The sequence below is a fragment of the Rattus norvegicus genome, chromosome 10 (assembly GCF_036323735.1).
Source record: "Rattus norvegicus strain BN/NHsdMcwi chromosome 10, GRCr8, whole genome shotgun sequence".
Taxonomy (NCBI): domain Eukaryota; kingdom Metazoa; phylum Chordata; class Mammalia; order Rodentia; family Muridae; genus Rattus; species Rattus norvegicus.
Window position 1 is genome coordinate 25,672,898 of NC_086028.1, and position 21,104 is coordinate 25,694,001.

A 21,104-nucleotide genomic window follows, 5' to 3' on the forward strand; every position below is an offset into this window, starting at 1 on the left:
TCTTATGGGAACTTCTGGTCATAAAATTTTTTCCTTTGTCTTTATCTTAAAATTTTAATTAATTTATTAATTAATTTATTTTTTAGAACAAAATTGAGGTTTCAGTAAATAAAGGTGTTTTAATAAAGACAATGTACAAAAGTTAGGAGAAGTGCTCAAAAAGAAAGATATTCCAAAGCATAGATATGTGTAGGCTTCTCAGAGATGGGTAATGGATTGTTTGGAAAACCTAATTAAGAGAGAGACGCACAGAGAAGCAGTAACACCGCCCAGTGGGTGTGGCGCAGCTACTCATGGAATGTTTTACATTTACCTTTAACCCGTTTTTTAACGTAGTTCATGTTAGATGGAAAGCGTGGGTGGAAATTCAGTGTTTCTTTCGAATGGATACCTACCCACTGGTTTCAGAATCATTTTATTGGAAAAACTAAGTAGACTTGCCTGGGCTACAGATTCACACCGAGTGTCAGAACAAACATCAATCAGCTCTATATTTATGTGAGTCTGGTTTTGGACCCTTTTCTACCGAACTATGTGTCAATCCATCTGTTTGCCAGCTACTGTGATTATCATAGACTTAGAGTCCAAAACTCAAAATTGAATAGCATGAATCCAACTTTATTGTTTTTCAATAAACATTGACCTTTTAGTTCCTGTGTCTTTCTGAGTTCAGATCCATCCATTCGGTATCTATGAGAGATCTCACTGAGATAATAATGTGTTTTCTAGAGTAACATAACTTAGAGAGTGAATCTCTTTCTATACAAAAGGCATTTATTTGAATGGTGTACACTCTGTGGTCCATTTAGTCTAGCATTGGCTGCCTGTGAATGGAAGGCTCAAGAATCCAGTGGTTGTTCAGTCTACAAGCTGGATGTCTCACCTGGTCTTCAGGATACCCTGGAATCCCAAAGAAGTAGGCTGCAGTGTCAGTAAAGGAATGGACTTACTAGCAAGAACCAGAGCAGGCAGGCGCAGGCAGGCGAGAAGAGAGCAAGCTGCCTTCTGTGTCTTTATATAGGTTGCCAGCAGGTGTGGTCCAGATTAAAGGTAAATCTTCCCACATCAAAGATCCAGATTATAAGTGTGTCTTGTCACTTCAGATGATATAATTAAAAAATCTCTCAGAGATGTGCCATCATTTGGGTTTTAGTTAATTCTCTCATAAATACAGATTGGATAGATTTGAACTTAGACAATCACAGGATGGGATTTCATAAGTATTTGCAGTCTACGTGTCTCTACATTTAGTCTCTCTTTGACTTCAGTTACTGGCATTTAATGTAGTTTACAGATTACAGTTACAGATCCTTTGTAAGTCTTTATTCCCCCAATATTCATTTTTAGGTGGAGCAATTTACAGTGCCATTGATAATTTAGTATTATCATTATATGGATAGGTTTGACTTTAGTTTGTTGACTTCGTGGTCTGCGGCCTTGTTAAATTCAGTTTGTGGGTTTTGGTTTGTTTTTGTGGGTTCTTCACTTCTTTTTGGTACCTTGAGTTTCCTGTGTAAATCTGTCTCATTTTACCCTTTCTAGTTCACAGGCTTTTTCTCTTTTCTCTTTTTTGGTCTGTTTGCTTTGGAGATGGAAGCTCATGGAGTCTATTCCGATCTTGAAATTACTTTGTGAACGAGATGTCCTGAGTACCTGATCTGCTTGCCAGTGCTGAGACGGGCTATTAACTCTGCATCTTTCCTAATTTTACTGGCTAGACAGTCGAGCAATCAACCAGCCTTATATTAGCTGTGCTTTGGGATGGTGAACACACTGTTCTCCATCATTATGTGGGATGCTACCTGCAAGGTAGCCATAGTTCCTTTTTATCAGGTTGAAGTTTCCAAAATTTTCTAGCTAGCTGAACTTCTAGAAAGGGTGTAAAAACCTGTTGTGATGGTGCACTGACTTTAATCTCAGCATTACAGAGACAGAGGCAGGGGGATCTCTGAATTCAAGACTAGCATGATCCACAGAGCCAGGCAGCTACACAGAGGGAAAACCTGTTTCGAAAAACAAACAACAAAAGCAGAATAAGAGAAAAAAAGAGGTGTTGAGTACTTCCGGATTGTTTCTGGATCAGTTGGTTTGATCATTTTCTCATCTGGACTTTTTTTTTTTTTTTTTTTTGTTCTTTTTTTCGGAGCTGGGGACCGACCCAGGGCCTTGCGCTTCCTAGGTAAGCGCTCTACCACTGAGCTAAATCCCCAGCCCGACTTTTTTTTTTTAATGTATATATCATACAGCTTTCTGCCTGCATATTATGCCTGTGGGCTAGAAGAGGGGATGGGATCTCAATACAGATGGTCGTGAGCCACCATGTGGTTGCTGGGAATTGAACTCAGGACCTCTGGAAGAGCAGACGGTACACTTAACTTCTGAGCCGTCTCTCCAGCCTGTCTGAACTGTTGATGTGGTAAATTGTACTAATTTTCAAATTCTGACACAGCTTGTCACAATCCCTCACCCGAACTCAGCTATGAGTATCACTCAGTTTACACATTTACCTTCATCTCATATTTGCGTTCATCTGGAATACTGATAATTTTGTCTATGTCTTCCTTTTGTCTTCATACATTAATTCTTTGTTTTCAATAATTTTATTGGTTATTTATTTACATTTCACATGCTATCCCCCTTCCCTGTTTCCCCTATCCCCTTCCCACACCCCATACATTGTTTCTGACCTTATAAAATGAACTGTGAAATAGTTCTGTGTAGAAGACACCTGTTAAAGCTTTGTGAACCTTTTAAGTTTTAAAAAAAACATTATTTTATGCGTGTTGGTGTTCTGCCTGCACATGAGTCTGTGTGAGTGTGTTGGCTTCCCTAGAGGTGGAGAAAGTTCAATTTTGGCAAATTTTTTTTAAAGATTTTTTTTCTCCCATTTTATGCATATGAGTATTTTATCTGCATGAGTGTACCCCACGTGTGTAGTGCTCTCAGAGGCCATAACAGGGCATTGGATCCCCTGGGATTAATGTTGTGGGCAGGTGTGAGCTGCCGAGGTCTTCTGCAAGAGCAGCAAATGGTCTTCAGCACTGAGCCACGCCTCCAGCCTCATGTATGTTGGCAGTTCTCCTCTTTCAAGAACCAACTTCACTATTTTACCTCTATGTAGAATTATTTCTATCTTCTTTATGCTTCTTTTCTGTTTAAAGTCATCCATTTTGTACATGCGTGCAGACATGTTTGATGGCACTTGTAGATGTTGGAGAACAACTTGTGAAAGTCTGTTCCCTCTTCCCATCTGTGTGGTTTGTGTGGATGGAACTGAGCACACGATGCTTGTCAGCAAGCACGCTTCTCTCTGAGCGTCTCTCCAGCCCCCTTGAATGTCTTCTGCTGTCTGTACTAGTGTATCTTTTTTCTAGTACTGGACTTAATCTATCATCTATCACCTTTTCCAAGAAACCAGTTTTTGGTTTGGATTCTTCTCTTGTTAATTTATTTTGAATTTTATCACCCCATCCTTTTCATTGTTTTCCTCTGGGTTTCACTTAGCCCTACACACACACACACACACACACACACACACACACACACACACACACACACACACACCCCGTTTCTTGAATAGAATCTTTATTGGCTCTTAAGACCATCGTAGTCAGTAAATACAGTGACTGTAATTTGTTTTTTTTCAAGTACTGATACAGTATGTTCTACATATGGTGCCCCTTCATTTCCACTCAGTCTAAAGTTTGTTGGATTTCGATGCTTGTCCTTAGCATCACAAATTGTCTGGAAGTTTCTGGTTTCATTTTCATGTTCTTAGAATTTGGCCTGTTACTCACTTCTACTTCATGAAGTGAACATACTTTGTGTATTTCCAGCTTTTTGCTTTTTAGGGCCCAAGACCTGTCTTGCCTTGATGACTGTCCCATACTCCCCAGAGGATGGTAGCATGCAGGTCAAGGATGCACTGCTCAGTCAGTCATTCCTCGGTTCAGCTTTGTGTCCTCACTGATGTTCTCGTAACTCTGTACATTTCCTCGAGTGATGCCATAGTTCTCTACCTAGTACTTGATGATTTCCCCTTTCCTTGCTGTGTATTTGCTTCCTGTCTTGTAAGTGCGGTATATTCAGTGATCTTTGGTTCCATCCTGTCCTCCTCGCAGGTTAGACTGCTGCAGTGTCTGTTTACTGAGCTAATGTCAAAACCATCTGGGTTTGGATCAGAATGATCAGCTTTCCAGTTACCACTGTAGAATGTGGCACATTCTGTAAGGTTGGTTTGCGATGACATGTTGGATAACAACTACTTTGTTACTATAAAAGAGGGAAAGTCCTTATATAATTCTCTCATGATAGCACACAGAATATGGTTAGGATTATGGGGATCATGCAACTTCACATGAATTAAATCTCCATTTTGGGATCATAAAAGCAAAGGCCCGGGAGTCAGAAGCACCTGAATTTTAATGTTACCATTACCAGGCACTAATGACTTCTTCTGTCTGATGTTTTTGGTAACTGATTATCTTCATTCAGCTTAGGGCTTATGTGAGGTGGGTTATAGTTATATTAACAAATCATTGCCAGCCACAGTCGTTAGATCAGAAATAGCAATTATTTATATGTGTATCTTATCTTTGGAAGTACATAAAGTTCCAGTACTTGGAAAGGGGAGCCTGTCTGATATGAGTCAAGTACAATGTGTTACTGTCATTTCCTCCAGTGCCTGCTGTAGACTCAGTGCTCTAAGAACTATGTCCATTAACATTTCATCTTGGAAAGGGTTCTTGAGGCCCTATGTATCCCCACGGGACTGTTGACAAAGGTGACTAGGGAAAGAGGTGTCTTATTTAGGATTTATAGTGCTCTGAGAAAATATCAGGACTAAAAGCAAGTCACAGAGAAAGGGTTTATTGTGCTTCCACTTCCATATCAGGGAACATCATAGAAGGGAGTCAGGAAAGGACTTAAGCAGGATCAGAGACCGATCCATGTCAAGGAATGCTGCTTCGTGGCCTGTTCCTCACAGCTTGCCCACAGGCCAATCTGATGGAGCCATTTCCTCAATTGAAGTTCCCTCTCAAATGAGTTTGGCTTGTGTGAAGCTGACACAAAACTAGAGCGCACAGGTGATTTCGGCAGGGTCGTATCTGCTGAGAAGCTAACCGTGTTCCAGGAAATAACTTCTTACCCATGCTCAAGTGAATGACCCTAAGTAAACTCAGGAAGAAGTGCACACGTACATTTTTACTAATAACATCCATGGCACTGGGAGGTCTAAATGAAAAACCTGATTAATGCATACAAAAGACACTGTTTTAGTGTCTATTCAGTCAACATACTTAACCTGTTTTTTGTTTTTTTTTTTTTTAAATTACAGTAACTGGGTGATGGTAGCACTACAGTTTTTGAGATGGGGTCTCACCATGTAGGCTGTCCAGCCTGGAGCTTGCTGTGGAGACCAGGCTGGTTCCTAGTGTTGGAATTAAAAGGGTTTATCACCATACCCAACTTAATAACTGCATTACTAAGAGATTTTGTTTTGGCCTCTGTGCATCTTTAGTAAAATTAATATACAATATAAAAAACTTATTTTGTAATATTGCTAAAATACTTAAATCACAAAAGAAACAAAAGCAGGGAAGGCTGCATTTCAGTAATTTTATTGAAAGGTGTACCCAAAGCATGATGGTAGTTGGTTATCCACTCAGTATTTTTTTCAAATCGAAGCATAACAGCTGTTAGGAAGAACTGAAGTGTTCTCAGTGATGGTTTACAAAGGTTAAGAATAAAATACACCCGTTCTTTGGTTTTGTTTTGTTTTGTTTTTAGCTTCTCAATGGATAATTTTCTTATCCATTACTTGTCAAAATGGTTACAGCTATTCTAGGTAGACTCAGGCTCTACAGGGCGCTGAGGAGCTACCCACATTTCAGCAGTGAAGATCAAACATTCAAGGCCAGCATGGAGAATCCCCACTACCATGGTGATCCTATAATTCTGAAGGTACCTCCTGACGTCCCTTAAGACTTAGGTTTTGCAGATGTACTCGGTTCCTTTTAAAACAAAATTGTACATGAGAAGCAGCAGTTTTAATAGAAACAGTCTGTGGTAAAAACCTCCTGGAGTGTTTTATCAAGCCTAAACTAGCTTTAGTGCAATAGGCAAGTTTTCAGAGTGATATTTCATCCAGTTATTGAGACAGTAGAAACAAATTTTCTCAAATGGGACTAGATTGAGGCAGCAATTCTGACGAATTTTTCTTTTATAAATACCTATCCTCTAGAAGAAATATTAAAGGTAACAAATTTCAGTAAAGGTCACAATTTTCAAAACTTGTGAAATCTGCTTTTTATAAAACACCCAAAAGTTTAAATGTAATTCTCATAGCAATAAAAAAGTCCCACCTCTAACTTAACTATTACTTGGTTATGGGTGCCAAGAAACCATTTACTGCTTAAATACCTCTTTTAATACCTTAAAAGTACATTTGTGAAATGTTGGCTTTGATGTAAACCTCATAGTTTAAATTTTGAGATTTAAATTAGGCAGTTTACCATTTTTAATACCACCTAAGTATATATTGATTAAATCTGGGAAGTGAGATCAATGTTAAAATGAAGGTTCACAGTTTTATTTCACATTTATGTCTTTAGCCTTGATTTGAATGCTTCATGGGCCAATTCAAATCTAAGCATTGCTTTCCCAAGCCTAGAATTGGGACTTTCCGCAACTGTGAGGCCATTTGCCAACAGCTAACGTGGTGAGGGGCTGAGGTTTCTTAGAATAAATCGCGTACCATAGGAAACTCAGGTCACAGTGGCAGAGAAAGACTTCAGGGACAGTTTTTGTTGCTGCTGCTGTAATCCCACTGCATAGGCAAACAGTACAAACCCAACCCAACAGAAGTCTGCCTACAAACTGGTATGGTTTGTTTGTTTGTTTTCAGTGTTTTTGAGACAGCGTCTCTCCATTCTGTAGCTCTCCAGCTGTCCTGGAACTCACTGTAAAGACCAGCCTGGCTTCGAACTCAAAGAGATCCACCTGCCTCTGCCTCCCTAGTGTTGGGATTAAAGGCATGTGCTGCCATACATTAAAAAAAAAATTCCTAATCATAAAAAGGTAAGTCTTTGCTATGATTAAGAAATTTTGATGGTAAAAATGTGTATGTATCAGAGACTGATTTTATATTCTCATGCGTATAGTTACTTTGTATTAGCCCAACTGCCACAGAGGGAGAATACTAGAGAATTAAGATACCCCGGCAGTTTCCAGAAACCTAACATGGGCATCATGCAAGTTCATATTCACTCTCCTAATCAATGAACAGATTAAAATGTGTTCATATATGGGTCACATCTTTTGTCGTTCTGCTTGGACTTCTGTAACTTTAAATAAGCCACAGTGGGGGGATATGTAAGTTAAAGAAGTGCTATTTTAGTAACTACATTTAAACTTCCGGTTTGGAGGACTCTCTTTTCTACGCTAGTCCTTTGACAGCAGTATGAGCATGTGTCTAGAGGTTTGATACTCATTTCTCTTCAGACTGCGGTACACAGTGAATGCCTCCCAGTATTCTCTGTCTAGACCAACAAACTCACGTTTCCTTTACTGTTTTCATCCTGTATTCTTTATATTGAAGGTAGTATTTCAATCCTTAAGTTATAGCACAAAAACGATCTCACTGGGAAATGTTCTGTACACAGAGGATAACAACCAGATTTGCCAACTAACCCATGGTTTCGGGAATTGTTGGGAGGTGGGTTATCCTGTAATAACTGTGCTTCAGTTGTCGTGCAGTGCGCCCAGACACGATCCATTTTAACTTCTGACCGTTCGGCTTGGAACACTTGTTTGATGAATATTCAGTTAAACACTTGGAAACAAGCTCTTGCCAGAAGGTCAGATCTCGGCCACTTATCTGTACATAAAATCAAAAACCGTATTAAAGGCCCCATTGTATTTGTAGTAATAAATATATTCTCATTCATATGTTTCCTCATCATCCAAAGGGAACTAAGGGAGAGCCATTTAAGCTTCAAATCAATACACAGCATTTTATTTTACTTCAGGAGTACAGTGGATACATTTCTCTTGTAGCTTGCTAATAGGATCAATGCTATCACCTTGGCATACCTTGGAATGTTTCTGAATACATTCTACTCCTTCTGTTAACTCCACATACTTCAGTGCTTGGATCTCCAAAGCGATGATTGCCAGCGCCAGCACAGAAGGCTGAAAAAGATAAATATAAACTAAATGTCAAGGGTAAAAGTTGGTCTCTGCGATTAGGTAGGACTGATCATATAAAGTCCGTACCTTTGCCTTAGAAAATATGATCCTGCAGTGGCACGCCTTCAGTTGGGCTTCTAGTCTTTCAAAATTCAGATCGTTTCTCCTTTTAACAAGAAAGTGGGATTGATTTTATGTTGACAGCGTTATATCTAGTTGGCAGTTTTAGACATGTTGTATTGAAGGAAGTTTTTAAAATAAAACTCATAAGAAATCATTTTAAGAAAAAAAATTTTCTCTTATCAGTGATAACAACTTCTTAAATAGGAGTTTTAAATGACTGGTCAAAAAGGATTCAGTGAACACTAGCATACCACCAATACCAGGATTTTATTTTAATAAAAAGTGTGCATCTTTTGAATGTATTTCTATTATTTATGCTAAACGCTTATTCCCTGGGTTCTGTAGAGTAGAAATGCACTATCATCTTAAGAAGGAGCCTTCAATACGTGACTGACAACCATCTTTTCACTTCTCTTAGGCAGCGAGGAGCAGGGGACCATGGGCGCCATCCACCTGTTTTGATCAGAATTCTCTGATGAAAACCCTGACTTTACGCAAGAGCCAGACAGTACCCCTTTGATTTCCAAACCTCTTTTGTTCAAAGCAAAGCTCACATACCTTTCAAATGGCAAGGTCTCCCGAATGAGGGAGTAATAGAGCTGCAGAAATTGGAAGGCAGTAGTAGCTTTGACTTTCCAGCACACTTTCTCCAACACAATCTTTTCCATTCTCATCAGGTCTGAAACTGTGAACCTATACTGACTTATCCGGATCAAATCAGTTGCCAGCGGGACGTTCCTTTCCTCTTCAATCGATTTCACAGCCAAATAAAAGCAGCTCAGTCCGACACAGCCGAGATGCTTCGCCTGTACCTATAAACACAACAGTGTCCTTACCAGGCTTCAATAGGACACAAGGGGGACCTAGGACTCAGAGCTGTCATCATGAAAAATATATCAAAGACCAATTATCTCAGCTACAACAGACTTAACGTATTCTACTTCAAGAGGAGCCTGACAGTCTTAGGTGCCCTGCTTGAAACCAGTGATTTTGGATGGATAGGGAGGATAGCTTCCGTTTTAAGAGTTAAGCTTCAAAAGCCACATGAGTATTTTGCCAGTTACTGGGAAATGACTACAATGATCCTCCTCCTGACAGTGCTTCCTTTTCGGTTGCATGAAAACCAGAGCTGGAAATGCCAGATGGCTAAAGGAATTAGAATTTTAGTATATGGGTAGTGATTAAGAAATATATCCTAATTCTTAATCCACAACCTAACATTCAGACTTTAATGGAGATTTAACTTTAAATCTATGGGCGTGAGTAGATGAGAGTAGATGAATGGAAATATCCAGTCTATGAATAAAGGTTTTGATTGGGGCTAGTGTGGCTTAGTGGGAAAAGCTGGTCACCAACCCTGATGACCTGAGTCCATCCCTGGGACCCGCATAGTGATCAGTGAGAACCAATTCCTACAGTGGTCCTCACTTGTACATATGATGCAGCATGAGTGTGCCCCCCACACACAAACATGCAAATATATATAAAACTGTTTTTAACAAGTTTCTAATTATTTTTTCAATTTTTATATTTTGAAATGGTCTCACTGTGTAGCCTTTGCTGTCCTGGAAGTCACTATGTAGACCTGGCTGGCCTCGAACTCACAGAGAACTGCCTGTCTCTGCCATCCGATTGTTAAGAAAAGGCATTTCGATGGGCCCTTAATTTTATTTTTATTACTACTCTGTGTTAGGGAGAGATAGGTATGAGGGCATGTGTTTGCCATGGTGCATCTGTAAAGGCCAGAGGACAACTTTTGGTTATCCATTCTCTTCAGAGGTGTTGTAGGGACAGGACTCAGTTGACTACCTGAGGTGTGTGCAAAGTACTCTTAGGTGTTCAATTATTTTGCTGGCTCAAGAAAGGGTTTTAAATACAGCCAGCTCTCCCATTACTAGAGTACTACAATTAATTGCTTGATGTTTAATTACCTTCTACTCCAGTATACAACTAGTAAGTCACGTATTACTAGTCTTGATTTTAAAAAGGAACCATTGCCACATTTGAAAGTGTTTTTTTTTTTAATACCAGCCCTAATCCAGCAATTTGTTGGCTCCTTTTCCTTTTTATTAATTTTAATATGTGATGTATGAATGTTTGGTACATTTGTGCATGTGCCAGAGGAGGCTAGAAGAAGGCATCAGATTTCAACTGCCCACCTAGGTGTTGGAACTGAATTTAGATTTTCTGGAAGACCAGCAAGCGCTCCTTAACCATTCCTCCAGCCCTCTGCAACTTGATCTCTTAAACACGCTAAGCGAAGTTAGAAAATGAGACATCGTAGCATAAACATACCTTCATTTTAGACAAGAATCTGTCCAGTAAATTCACAGCAAGGGAAAATGTTTCTGTGTCGAAGCCAAAGAACTGAGTTAGACTCAGTAGATCTTTGACTTCAAAGTCCCGGAGTCTTGCAGTCATCCTGAGGCCATTATCATGTGCAGACTCAATCAGTTTCAGGCCACAGACCTTTGGCTGACATCTGGACTCCTGTTCCAACAGGGTGTTCAGCTGGTGTAGCAGTTTCTGAGAGTCAGTTGTCAGTACTTCTATCATCTATAAATAGAACAAACCCAGAAGAGAGCATAAGAGCCCTTCCTGCCTGGCGCTCTGCACGGTGCCAAAATGTGTTTTATAGTGCATACCCCCCTCCCCCCATTAACACTGACACTGCGAAGGTCTGTAAGTATTTTTACCTTCTCAGTCACATTGCTAGATTTTGAGTTTGTACAGGATGTGAATTATGGCTTAAGGAAAGACTTCTTCACTGTCACTACATGCCACAAACAGACTGCCCAACAAGATACGTCCAAACCAAAAGTCAAATGATAGTAATGCTCAGCCATGTATGTTAACAATGTGAACGTTCTCAGTTCCTTACCTGTGAAGATGAAATAAGGCTATTACCTAAGCTCATAGATTGGGTGACTTAAATGGAGTCACACAAGCCGCTTAGCACAAAGACAGGTGCTTAGTTATTGCCAGATAATGAGCTCATTTTTACATCTGGAAATGAGGGTGACAACATCTGCTTCTTGGAGTGGTGACCGTGAATAACACATGGTATGACTCAGTGTGCCACCGTGCTTAGCACACAGTGCTCCTAATAGTCTAACGCCATTTAAAAACCAAGAGAAAAAGTTAGGTGGAGCTGGGAATCGCATTGGTCTAAGTATGCATTACACTTCCTCTGAGTCCTGGGCGCAACCTAAACCCTGGATACAGAGGACGATCCTTCCCTGGTCAATTTAAAGATATGACAGATATGAGAGTCCTCTTTGTGTGGAACCACTAACTCAGTTCAGGGGTGCAGGTTGGGACTGGGAGGCATGACACAGGAATACCGCTCCCACCGCGCCTCTCTAGGAGCAGACTAGCCCGGGCTTGCGTTCGGGAGTGTAGGGCTCTGAGGTCCACCCCACAGTCCCCTCTCACCTTGACAGCCACGTCTTCTCCACAGTGACCACCCACCCCGGGCCTGCTCTCAGCTCGCCCCACGTCCCCGATCCGAGAGGCCGACTAGGGGGACGGGCTCGCAGGGGGGCAAGTGAGCAGAGGCCCGGGGAGGGGCCGGCGTCCCGGTGGAGGGTCCCTCAGCGCCCCGACTAGGCGCAGCCTTCCTCCGGTTCAGCGTGCGGTGAAGGACTGCGCCCGGCCGCGGGGAGATAGGCTGGGCACCAGGATTGCTAGCTGGGACTCATCTTCGCCTCTGATTGGTGTGATTCTTTTGATGGATGGCCTCTGAGGAAGCTCGGCCAATCAGCGCATACTTCCCGTTGTCGGACTTCAATTCTCCGCCCCCTTCGAACCACGCCCGATTCTTTCAGCCTCTCTCATTGGAGCATTTCTGAACTGTCCTTAAGCTGCGGAACTGAATGTTCAATGCCAAGGCTTGCCCGGGCAGGTCTAGCTGCTAATAGCCAGATTGGCCTGGGTAACGGACCAGAATGTACTGCGAGGATTTTTGTTTTGTTTTGCATTGTTTTGGTTTTTCTTTTTTCTCTTTTGTTGTTCACTGCAGCTCAGCCCCCTCTTTCTAAAAAACACAATGGAAAGTTAAAAAAACCTGCTTTCGTTCTTTACAGATAATGAGGCGGTAGGTTTCTCTATAGTGTGCTTTATTACATTCTAGAGGGTTCTCTCTGAGTTTTGGCAATCTTTATCTTATTTTGCTTTTTTGAGAAACTTCTCGGATGTTACAATGAAGTTGGACCATGTAGTTTCTTGTTCCTCTACTAATTTTCTGAATTTGTTCTTGATAGATCAAGCTTGTAGCACCCTCATACTGTCATCAGTGGCTTAAAATGGCATGTGTTTGGCAGAAAAAAAAGCAAAGTGCAGGGCTTGGAAAACCCATCTGCAGTGAACAGAATTTCGGGCTTCAGAATAGGGTGTGAAGGAACATGATTCTTAAAAATCAGTCTCTATAAGCCTCTTCTCTACCAGGTCAACAGAAAAATAATTATTCCGAACTCTTACTGGACTCTTTTTTCTGGGGTTGGGGTGGGGGAAGGGCGTGTCCTCAGGAGCAATGCACAGAATTAGTTCTCAGTTCTCGTGACTGCTCTGTGTGTGTGGGTGTGTGGGTGTGTGAGTGTGTGGGTGGGGTGGGGGAGGGGAGTTGGGGTGATGAGGGTGTGGAGACTGGGTGTTCAGGACTTTGTCTAGTCCAGTGCATCTTTTGAAAACAAACAAACAAACAAACAAACAAAGAGCCCAGTCAGCTGGCCACCCACAAAGGTCATTAACTATACAAGTGTTGTTTTATGTGAGACAGGGTCTTTATGTAGTCCAAGCTGTCCCAGAACTCCTTATGTATGTAGACTAGTCTGGCCTTGAACTCAGAGATTCACCTGCCTCTGACCTACCCAGTTCTGGGAATGAAAACATGCACTATCATGCTTGGCCTTTTCTCTTTAATTTAAAAAAAAATTGTTGTTGTTGTTTTTAAAATTATGTCTGGAGTGTGTGGGTGAGGTGGGGTAGGTGCACTGGAGTGTGGCTGCCCACAGAGACCAGAGATCTGGGGTTCAAGGCACTTGTGAGTTGACCAGGGAACTGTGTTCATTGGAATCCCTGGTGCTGTCAAATCTACAAAAGCAGTAAGCGTTCTGGTGGTGTGAATAAAAACAGCTCCCATGAGTTCATAGGGAGTGGCACTATTAGAAGGTGTCGCCCTGATGGAGTAGATGTGGCTCTGTGGGAGAAAGTGCTTCAGTAGCAGGTGGCTTTGAGGCCTCTGAAGTTCAAAACCAGGCCTGCTGGCTCACTTGCTCTTCCTGCTGCCTGTGGAACCAGACACAGAGCTCTCGGCTCCTTCTCCAGGACCATGTCTGCCTGCACGCTGCTGTGCTTCCTGCCAAGACAGTAATGGACTAAACCTCTGAAACTGTAGCCAACCCCAGTGAAGTGTTTTCCTTTGTAACAGTTGCTGTGAGGGTGGTGTCTGTTCACGGCAATAAAATCCCAACTAAGACGTGCTCTAACCAGTGAGCCATCTCTCGACTCCCTTTCCTTCGTTTCGGTTTCTATCTTGGTTTCTCAAAAGTAGGCAGTAAAAAAATATCTGAATCATATATAAGTGGGAGGATTCAATGCTGGAAAGCATGTGTTAAACGGTAGCCTTTTCTTATTAACTTCGTTTGTTCTTAAGTGCTTTATGTAAATAGTTGGTTCTGCTTATTCTTTGATTGGTCTTCTCAACCTAGAAAGAAGATCAGGGTGTTAGAACTGCTTAATACTAATAAGAATTTTCAAATTGCTTTAATTACTTTCTACATCTTTTTTTTTTCCCCCTCGGGAGCTGAGGACCGAACCCAGGGCCTTGTGCTTGCTAGGCAAGCGCTCTACCACTGAGCTAAATCCCCAACCCTTTCTACATCTTTTTAAAAAAGATTTATTTATTTATTATATATAAGTACACGTTAGCTGTCTTCAGACACACCAGAAGAGGGCATCGGATCTCATTACAGATGGTTGTGAGCCACCATGTGGTTGCTGGGTTTTGAGCTCAGTACCTCCTGTGGTTCTTAACCACTGAGCCATCTCTTTGGCCTCTTATGTTTAAAATTCCTGTTGAGAACTGTTGGCAGAACGTTATGTGTTAAAAAATATTTTCTCTCAGGATCCCATGTTTTCTTTTTTTATCCACTCTCAGTTCTTTACGTGAAAATTATTTCACTGATGCTAAAGAAATGAACATAATAGACATTCTTTGCTTATTTCTCCTCTGCTATTTCAATAAAAAACATGTTATTTTCATTTTTAATTATGTAGATATGTGTGTGTATGTGTGGCGGTTTGCACAATGCCGTAGGAGGTGGGGAGGGCGATGTTGGAGCTCTGCAGCTACAACATAGGTGCTCTTAATTTTGGAGCTGTTGCTCCAACCTCTGTTGTTAAGTATGAATATCTTGTTTTTGACCATTTCATATACATTTAGTGTGTGATCAAATCTACTTTCTATTGCTGCTCTCCTTGCCACATAGGTTTTCAACTAGTCCCTTTGTGTGTGTGTGTGTGTGTGTGTGTGTGTGTGTGTGTGTGTGTGTGTGTGTTGGTCTTGTGAACACAGCCACAAATGCTGTGACTTCCTGATTGCAATGGACATGTCACAAGCAGAGGATAGCATTTCATGACACCACCCTCCTTCAATTCTGAAAGTCTTTCTATTCTCTCTCTCTCTCTCTCTCTCTCTCTCTCTCTCTCTCTCTCTCTCTCTGTCTGTCTGTCTCAGTGTTCCGGGCCTTGGAGAGGTTGTTACAGAACTCCTGCTCAGAGCTGAGTACTTTATACTCGCTTTTTCTCAATACCTTAATCAGTTAAGAATCTCTGCTTTAACTATAGCCTACATCGAAAGAGACTTTTCTGACCAAGGCTGAGAGAAGTTTTGGTCTATGATACACCACTGCAATTTTGATTCAGTAATATTGAAATAGAGACCATCTTTTGAGTAATTTAAAAGAGTTGCAGAATTTAAAATGAGCAATTATTTATTCTTGTAAACGTATGAAGACAAGTATTTCATTATAACCCATGCCCAGAAAGACAAGTATGGTCTGTATTCACTTAGAAGTCCATATTAGCCGTTAAGTAGATGATAATCAAACTATAATCCACAGACCCAGAGAGTCTGGTAAACAGGAGGGACCTAGTGGGGATGCTTGGGTCTCCCTGAGAAGGGGAAATAGATTCTGCAGATGGACTGGGGGATGGGTGGGCATGGGAGAGGGAACAATCAGGTAGGGGGGATGGAAAGAGAGAGTGTGGTGAAACAGCTGGGATGGGGGGGCCATTGGAAGGGAATGGTGAGAAAACCTAGTGTAGTGGAAACTTCTTGGAATCTATGAGGATGGCCTCTTCAGGACTCCTAGAAATGGAGGATATCGAGTCTGAAATGGCCATCTGGTAACCAGGTAAAACTTCCACTGGTGAGACTAGGTTGCATTTGGTTGAGTTGTTGGTGCAGGGGGGTCCCATAGAGATCCCTAAACAACATGGGCTGATGCTGGGACGGAAGGTCGGCCATTCTCTGAAAACTGACATCGGGGCTCCATTGCTGGGGGCAATATCCTCCATCAGGTCCCCACCCTAAGATACTGGGAATCCTGTGGAAGAGGGGGAGGAAAGATTGCAGGAGTCAGAGGGATGGGGGACCAGGAGAACACGGCCCACTGAATCATCTTAGCAGGACTCATATGGGCTCACAGAGACTGAAGTGGCAGGCTTGGGCCTGCCTGGGTCTGTACCAGGTTCTCTGTGTATGCTATGGTTGTTAGCTTGGCATTTTTGTGGGGCTCTCAATAGTTGTATCTCTGGCTCTTTTTTTTCTGTTCTGGGCCTCTTTCCCTCATATTGAGTTGCCTTTGTCCAGCCTTGATATAAGGGTTTTGCATTGTCTTGTTTTGTCATGTTTGGTTGTTGTCTCTTGGAGGCCTGCTTAGAGGCCGTTCCTCAAGGGAAACAGACAAGGAACGGATCTTGGGGAGAGAGGAGGTGGAGGCAGCTGGGAGAAGTGGAGGGAGGGGAAACTGTGGTTGGGGTGTAAGGCATAAGAGAAGAATCTATTTTTAATAATGATTAAAAAATATCTTTTAAAAGCTCTCTGCTTTCTTGACTGTAGATGCCAGGTGACCAGCTGCTTCAAGCTTCTGTTGCCTTGTCCTCCCTGTTATGGTGGTGACCTTGACCTGTGAGCCCAAACTAACCCTTTCCCTATTAAGTTGCCTTTGTCAGAGTACTTCTGTAACAGCAACAAGAATAACAACAACAAAAAGAAAAGAATACGAGAAAGGAGAGGAAAAAAAATAAGCCAAGACAATGCCCAATGCCTCCCTGACTCAGGGAGATAAATCTCTAATTGGTTCTGTAGGCGTCCATCCTGGAAGGGGCTCTTCCTTTCTTCCTACTGCACACACACATGTGAGTACCTTAGTCTTGATTCATTCCCCTTCATAAACACCCAAAACTTCCAGGCCTTAGCCTGACCATGTCTGATGAAGGCCAAGGAAGTTGAGGCCCAGAAGAGCTCAGCGCGTCCCTTCCGCCTGCTTTCTAACACATCGCGGTTTCCGGTTTCCTCTACAGCCCTAGTTTTCCTCTAGGGAATCTGCTTCGTTTTATTCATTAGCAGATAGCTGACCTTAATTCTTTCTCTCTCTCTCTTTTTTTTTTCTTTTCTTTTTTTCGGAGCTGGGGACAGAACCCAGGGCCTTGCGCTTGCTAGGCAAGCGCTCTACCACTGAGCTAAATCCCCAACCCCAATTCTTTCTCTTTAATCGCTCTTTCCTATCTGTGTGTTGTACTCAAAAAAGGGACCTGGTGGTCAGAACCTTCGTTCTCTAGGTTGATAGTAAACCGGTGAGGACCTTTTGGAGTCAGACCACCACTCAGCTTATTGTCTTACTGCTGTCATTTCCTCCTCTTTCTTGTCTCTGGTTTTGTTTGTTTCTTTTGTTTGGCTTTGTTTTTATTTGCCTCTTGCCTTTCTCTCCCCACACTCCAAATTTCTCAATACTCCTTGAATGCCAAGATTGTTTCCTTTCCTTGGACTTACAGACAGATGGGAACTAACATGTAAGTACTGGGAATTAAATAGGGGTCTTTTGACAAAGCATCCGGTGTTCTTAACCAAGAAGCCATCTCTCTAACCCTCCAAGTTTTACATATGCTGAAGTGTTCGCTTGAGCCCCTCCCTTCCCACTGTAGTTTGAAGGTTTTGACTAGAAGCTTCTGTGATCATAGTACCGCTTGCATCAAGATCAATAGGCTTGTGGCCATTAATTAATCGCCTTGCGTTAGATGAAGCTTCAGACTGATTCGACAGTTACATGCTTCACCCCACTCCCCACCCCCCATGGCCTTCTTGACCATTATTTAAACAATTCTTGCTTGTCTTTGAAAAGGAAATGATCTCTCCTTACATGTCCACTTTCTGCCTCTTGCCTGATCCCTGAACCCTGCAGAGTGATTCTCATTTTCATTGGTCTGTTTTACTGTCTTGCTCATGTTGGCCAGGGTCCTCATTTCCTCTAGGGATATCCACGCATCCTTGCACACCAGGCTGGACTGGAAGGAATGAAGCTTTGCTGGACAGGTGGGTTAGCAGCAACTCAGTCGATGTGAGTGCAGGAAAAACGGCATTGTCCACACTGGGTTTTCAGTGATACAGTTCTGGTTATTGGGAGTAACATGGGCAATATAAACCTTGAGGGGTGGGTAGGGGCTTGGGGGGGGGGGTGAGTGTATATTATTGGCTGGGACTAAGGTCCTGGGAATGCTTCATTTGCATGAAGAGGAATTCCGGGAGCTCAATGCACATGCCCATATAAGGAGAGAGGAAGTTTTATCCTGAAACCATCGGGTTATCTGATTTCCTCGAGGGTGGCGGAGGTAAGGATATGGAAGGCTATGTGAGCTGGAACATGCAGGCTCACAGCAAGGAGGAAGCAGGCCTATTCCTGATAGTCTCAGGACAAGATTTCCGGGGTTTGGACATGTCTTGACCTTGCTCTTGCTCAGGACTGTCTCCCTGGGTCACACAGCTTTCCAGACCCCACATGTTCATACATTTTATTTTCATGGCAAAATCAGGTATTGTTAATTTTCTCCCTGGAATATATTTCCTTGATCCCAAAAGCTGATTCCTTTCTGAGATTCCCCCCTCTTGATTTAAGTCTTTTTATATTTTTCTTTAGCATCAAGAGTATAACTTTGCATAGCATTCACCACTGGTCTCTTTCCTTGATGTTTAAAATATATATATTTGTTTATTCTTTGAGAATTTCAGACATGTGTGTATTTTTATCATTGCATGTTTCAGCTTTCATTTCTCTCTTTTAAAAATGGAACTCTCTGTGTAACTCAGGCTGTCCTCACAGTAATCCTCCTGCCTTAGTTTCCCGAGTGCTAGGATTGGGGACATGATCACTATGCAGCTGTCTGGTTTTATTTTAAAGACACACAGCAATGTGGGATGTTACCCTACTTCAGACTTTTCTCCTCTGCTCTCAATACCTACCACTGGGATTCTGAGGGAGAGCATTCTCCATTGGCCTCAGCTAGCAGCAGAAACGGACAGCTGCAGGAAGGCTGGGCCTCACAACCACAGCTTGAAGCAGTGAAAGGCAACGAACTTAGGACTTGCTGAGTACCAGGTATGCACAAGGTATACCAACATACCTGCAGGCAAAGCTTCCAACACATAAAATAACAAACTAATTTTACTTGGATAGATACTAAAAAATAGAATGCCACTAATTGTTTTATAAATGTTGTTTCATGTGACTATTTTATATTTATAGTTTACATTTTCAAATTATTCAAAGTACTCTTATTTATTTATTTATTTATTTAACATCCCAAACGTTACCCCTCCCCCACCTCCCTGGTTCTGGATTTTTAAAATATTTCCTTGGGCTGAAGAGATGTATCACCAGTTAAGAATATGTATTCTTGGGGTTGGGGATTTGGCTCAGTGGTAGAGCGCTTGACTAGGAAGCGCAAGGTCCTGGGTTCGGTCCCCAGCCCCGGAAAAAAAAAAAAAAAAAAGAAGAAAAAAAAAAAAGAATATGTATTCTTGGGGCTGGAGAGATGGCTCAGAGGTTAAGAGCACTGTCTGTTCTTCCAGAGGTCCTGAGTTCAATTCCCAGCAACCACATGGTGGCTCACAACCACCTATAATCAGGTCTGGTGCCCTCTTCTGGCCTGTAGTTGCATACATGCAGGCAGAAAGCTGTATGATGTGTACATAATAAATAAGTTAAAAAAAAAAAGAATATGTATTCTTGGGCTGGAGAGATAGCTCAGCAGTTAAGAGCACTGACTGCTCTTCCAGAGGTCCTGAGTTTGATTCCCAGCAACCACATGGTGGCTCACAACCATCTGTAATGAGATCCGATGCCCTCTTCTGGTCTGAAGACAGCTACAGTGTACTTGTATACATAACATAAATAAGTCTTAAAAAAAAAAAGAATATGTACTCTTCTTGCAGAGGATACAAGTTTGAAATCTAGCATCGATGGGTGTCAGGTAGCTCACAAGTGCCCTCTTCTGGACACTATTAGCACCTGCACACACTTGTGCTCAAATCAACCCCCCTCCCACCGTCTCCCTATCCCTGCACCCGCCCCTCCCACGAATGCATGCATGTACACACAATTAAATGTAAAATGATATAAATCCTAGAATCAACCCTTACATATTTCTAGTAGGAGATGCGAACTAGCATATTACTTATGGAAAGCAGAATGGAGAGGCTTCAAAAAATTTAAACTATGGCATGATATTACAGCCAAAATAAAGGAAATGAGTACGGTGAGGACACATTTGCATGTTCATGCTCATTACAGTGTTATAACGTGATCTCTCTGATCAAGTGTCCACAAGTGATGAGTAGATAAAGAAACACGACACACACTCGTGCACTCACGCATACACACATGTAGCTAACATGTCTTTATGTGGTGCACCCTCCTCCTCCTTCTTTTAAAGATGTATTGATTGATTGATTGTATATTGGTGCCTTGCCTTGCATGTACATCTGTGTAATGTGTCCCTGCAGTGGCTGCAAAGGTCAGAAGAGAGTGTCAGATCCCCTGAACTATAGTTACAGTGTATATTAACACCCAGGTCCTTTGTAAGAGCAGATGGTACTCTTAACTGCTGACTCATCTCTCCCTTACATGATTAACAACCCCTTGAGAATTGCTTCCTCCCTGACTTGTGTTCATGGGATAATTTCAACGTCATGGACAAAGGAATGTCACTTCCACATAGGAAATCTAGGTTCAAAAGCATGACTTGGTAGGTTTTTTTTTTTTCCCCGTTAAACTAAACCCATTCTCTGAGTTGTCAGCATTTTCAGAGAGCCATTTTATAGTAAGATTTTAAGGACTAGTTGATGCAAATACTTCTTGGCATACAGCTTCTTAACATGAAGGATTGAAAGACAGAATAGCCCCTGTTATGTAATTCCTGGTGGTGAGTGTGATAACCTCTTGGGGTCAGATGATTGCTCCTGTTTTAAACTTCATTTTCAAACAGGGAAACTCATAAGGACATCTTGTGTGGATCAAAGCAAATACATTCGCTTCGGAGCACGGAGACTGGGTTCTTCCTTTTACGAGCTTGCAGTTCATCAGCAGCAGGCTGCTTTGATTGCTCCCCACCCAAGGCACAAAAATGTCACATTTTTCATTTGATCACTGAAAGTTTGGATCCTGTGATCAACATCTCCCAATTTCCCTCACACGCCAGTCTGCGGTAACCACCTTCTACTATTCTGGGAATCT

At 42.0% G+C, this 21,104-nt stretch overlaps 1 protein-coding gene across 1 annotated transcript; it reads right to left on the minus strand.

The window, feature by feature from the left end:
* Nucleotides 1–5,605: 5,605 nt before the first annotated feature.
* Ccng1 (cyclin G1) lies at nt 5,606–11,979 on the minus strand. Its single transcript, NM_012923.2, has 6 exons — nt 11,749–11,979; nt 10,609–10,869; nt 8,872–9,125; nt 8,278–8,356; nt 8,095–8,193; nt 5,606–7,879 (listed from the first exon to the last, which is right to left on the minus strand). The coding sequence occupies exons 2-6, from the start codon at nt 10,867–10,869 to the stop codon at nt 7,688–7,690; spliced, it is 885 nt and encodes a 294-aa protein (NP_037055.1). The 5' UTR covers nt 11,749–11,979; the 3' UTR covers nt 5,606–7,687.
* Between the last annotated feature and the right edge of the window lie 9,125 nt (nt 11,980–21,104).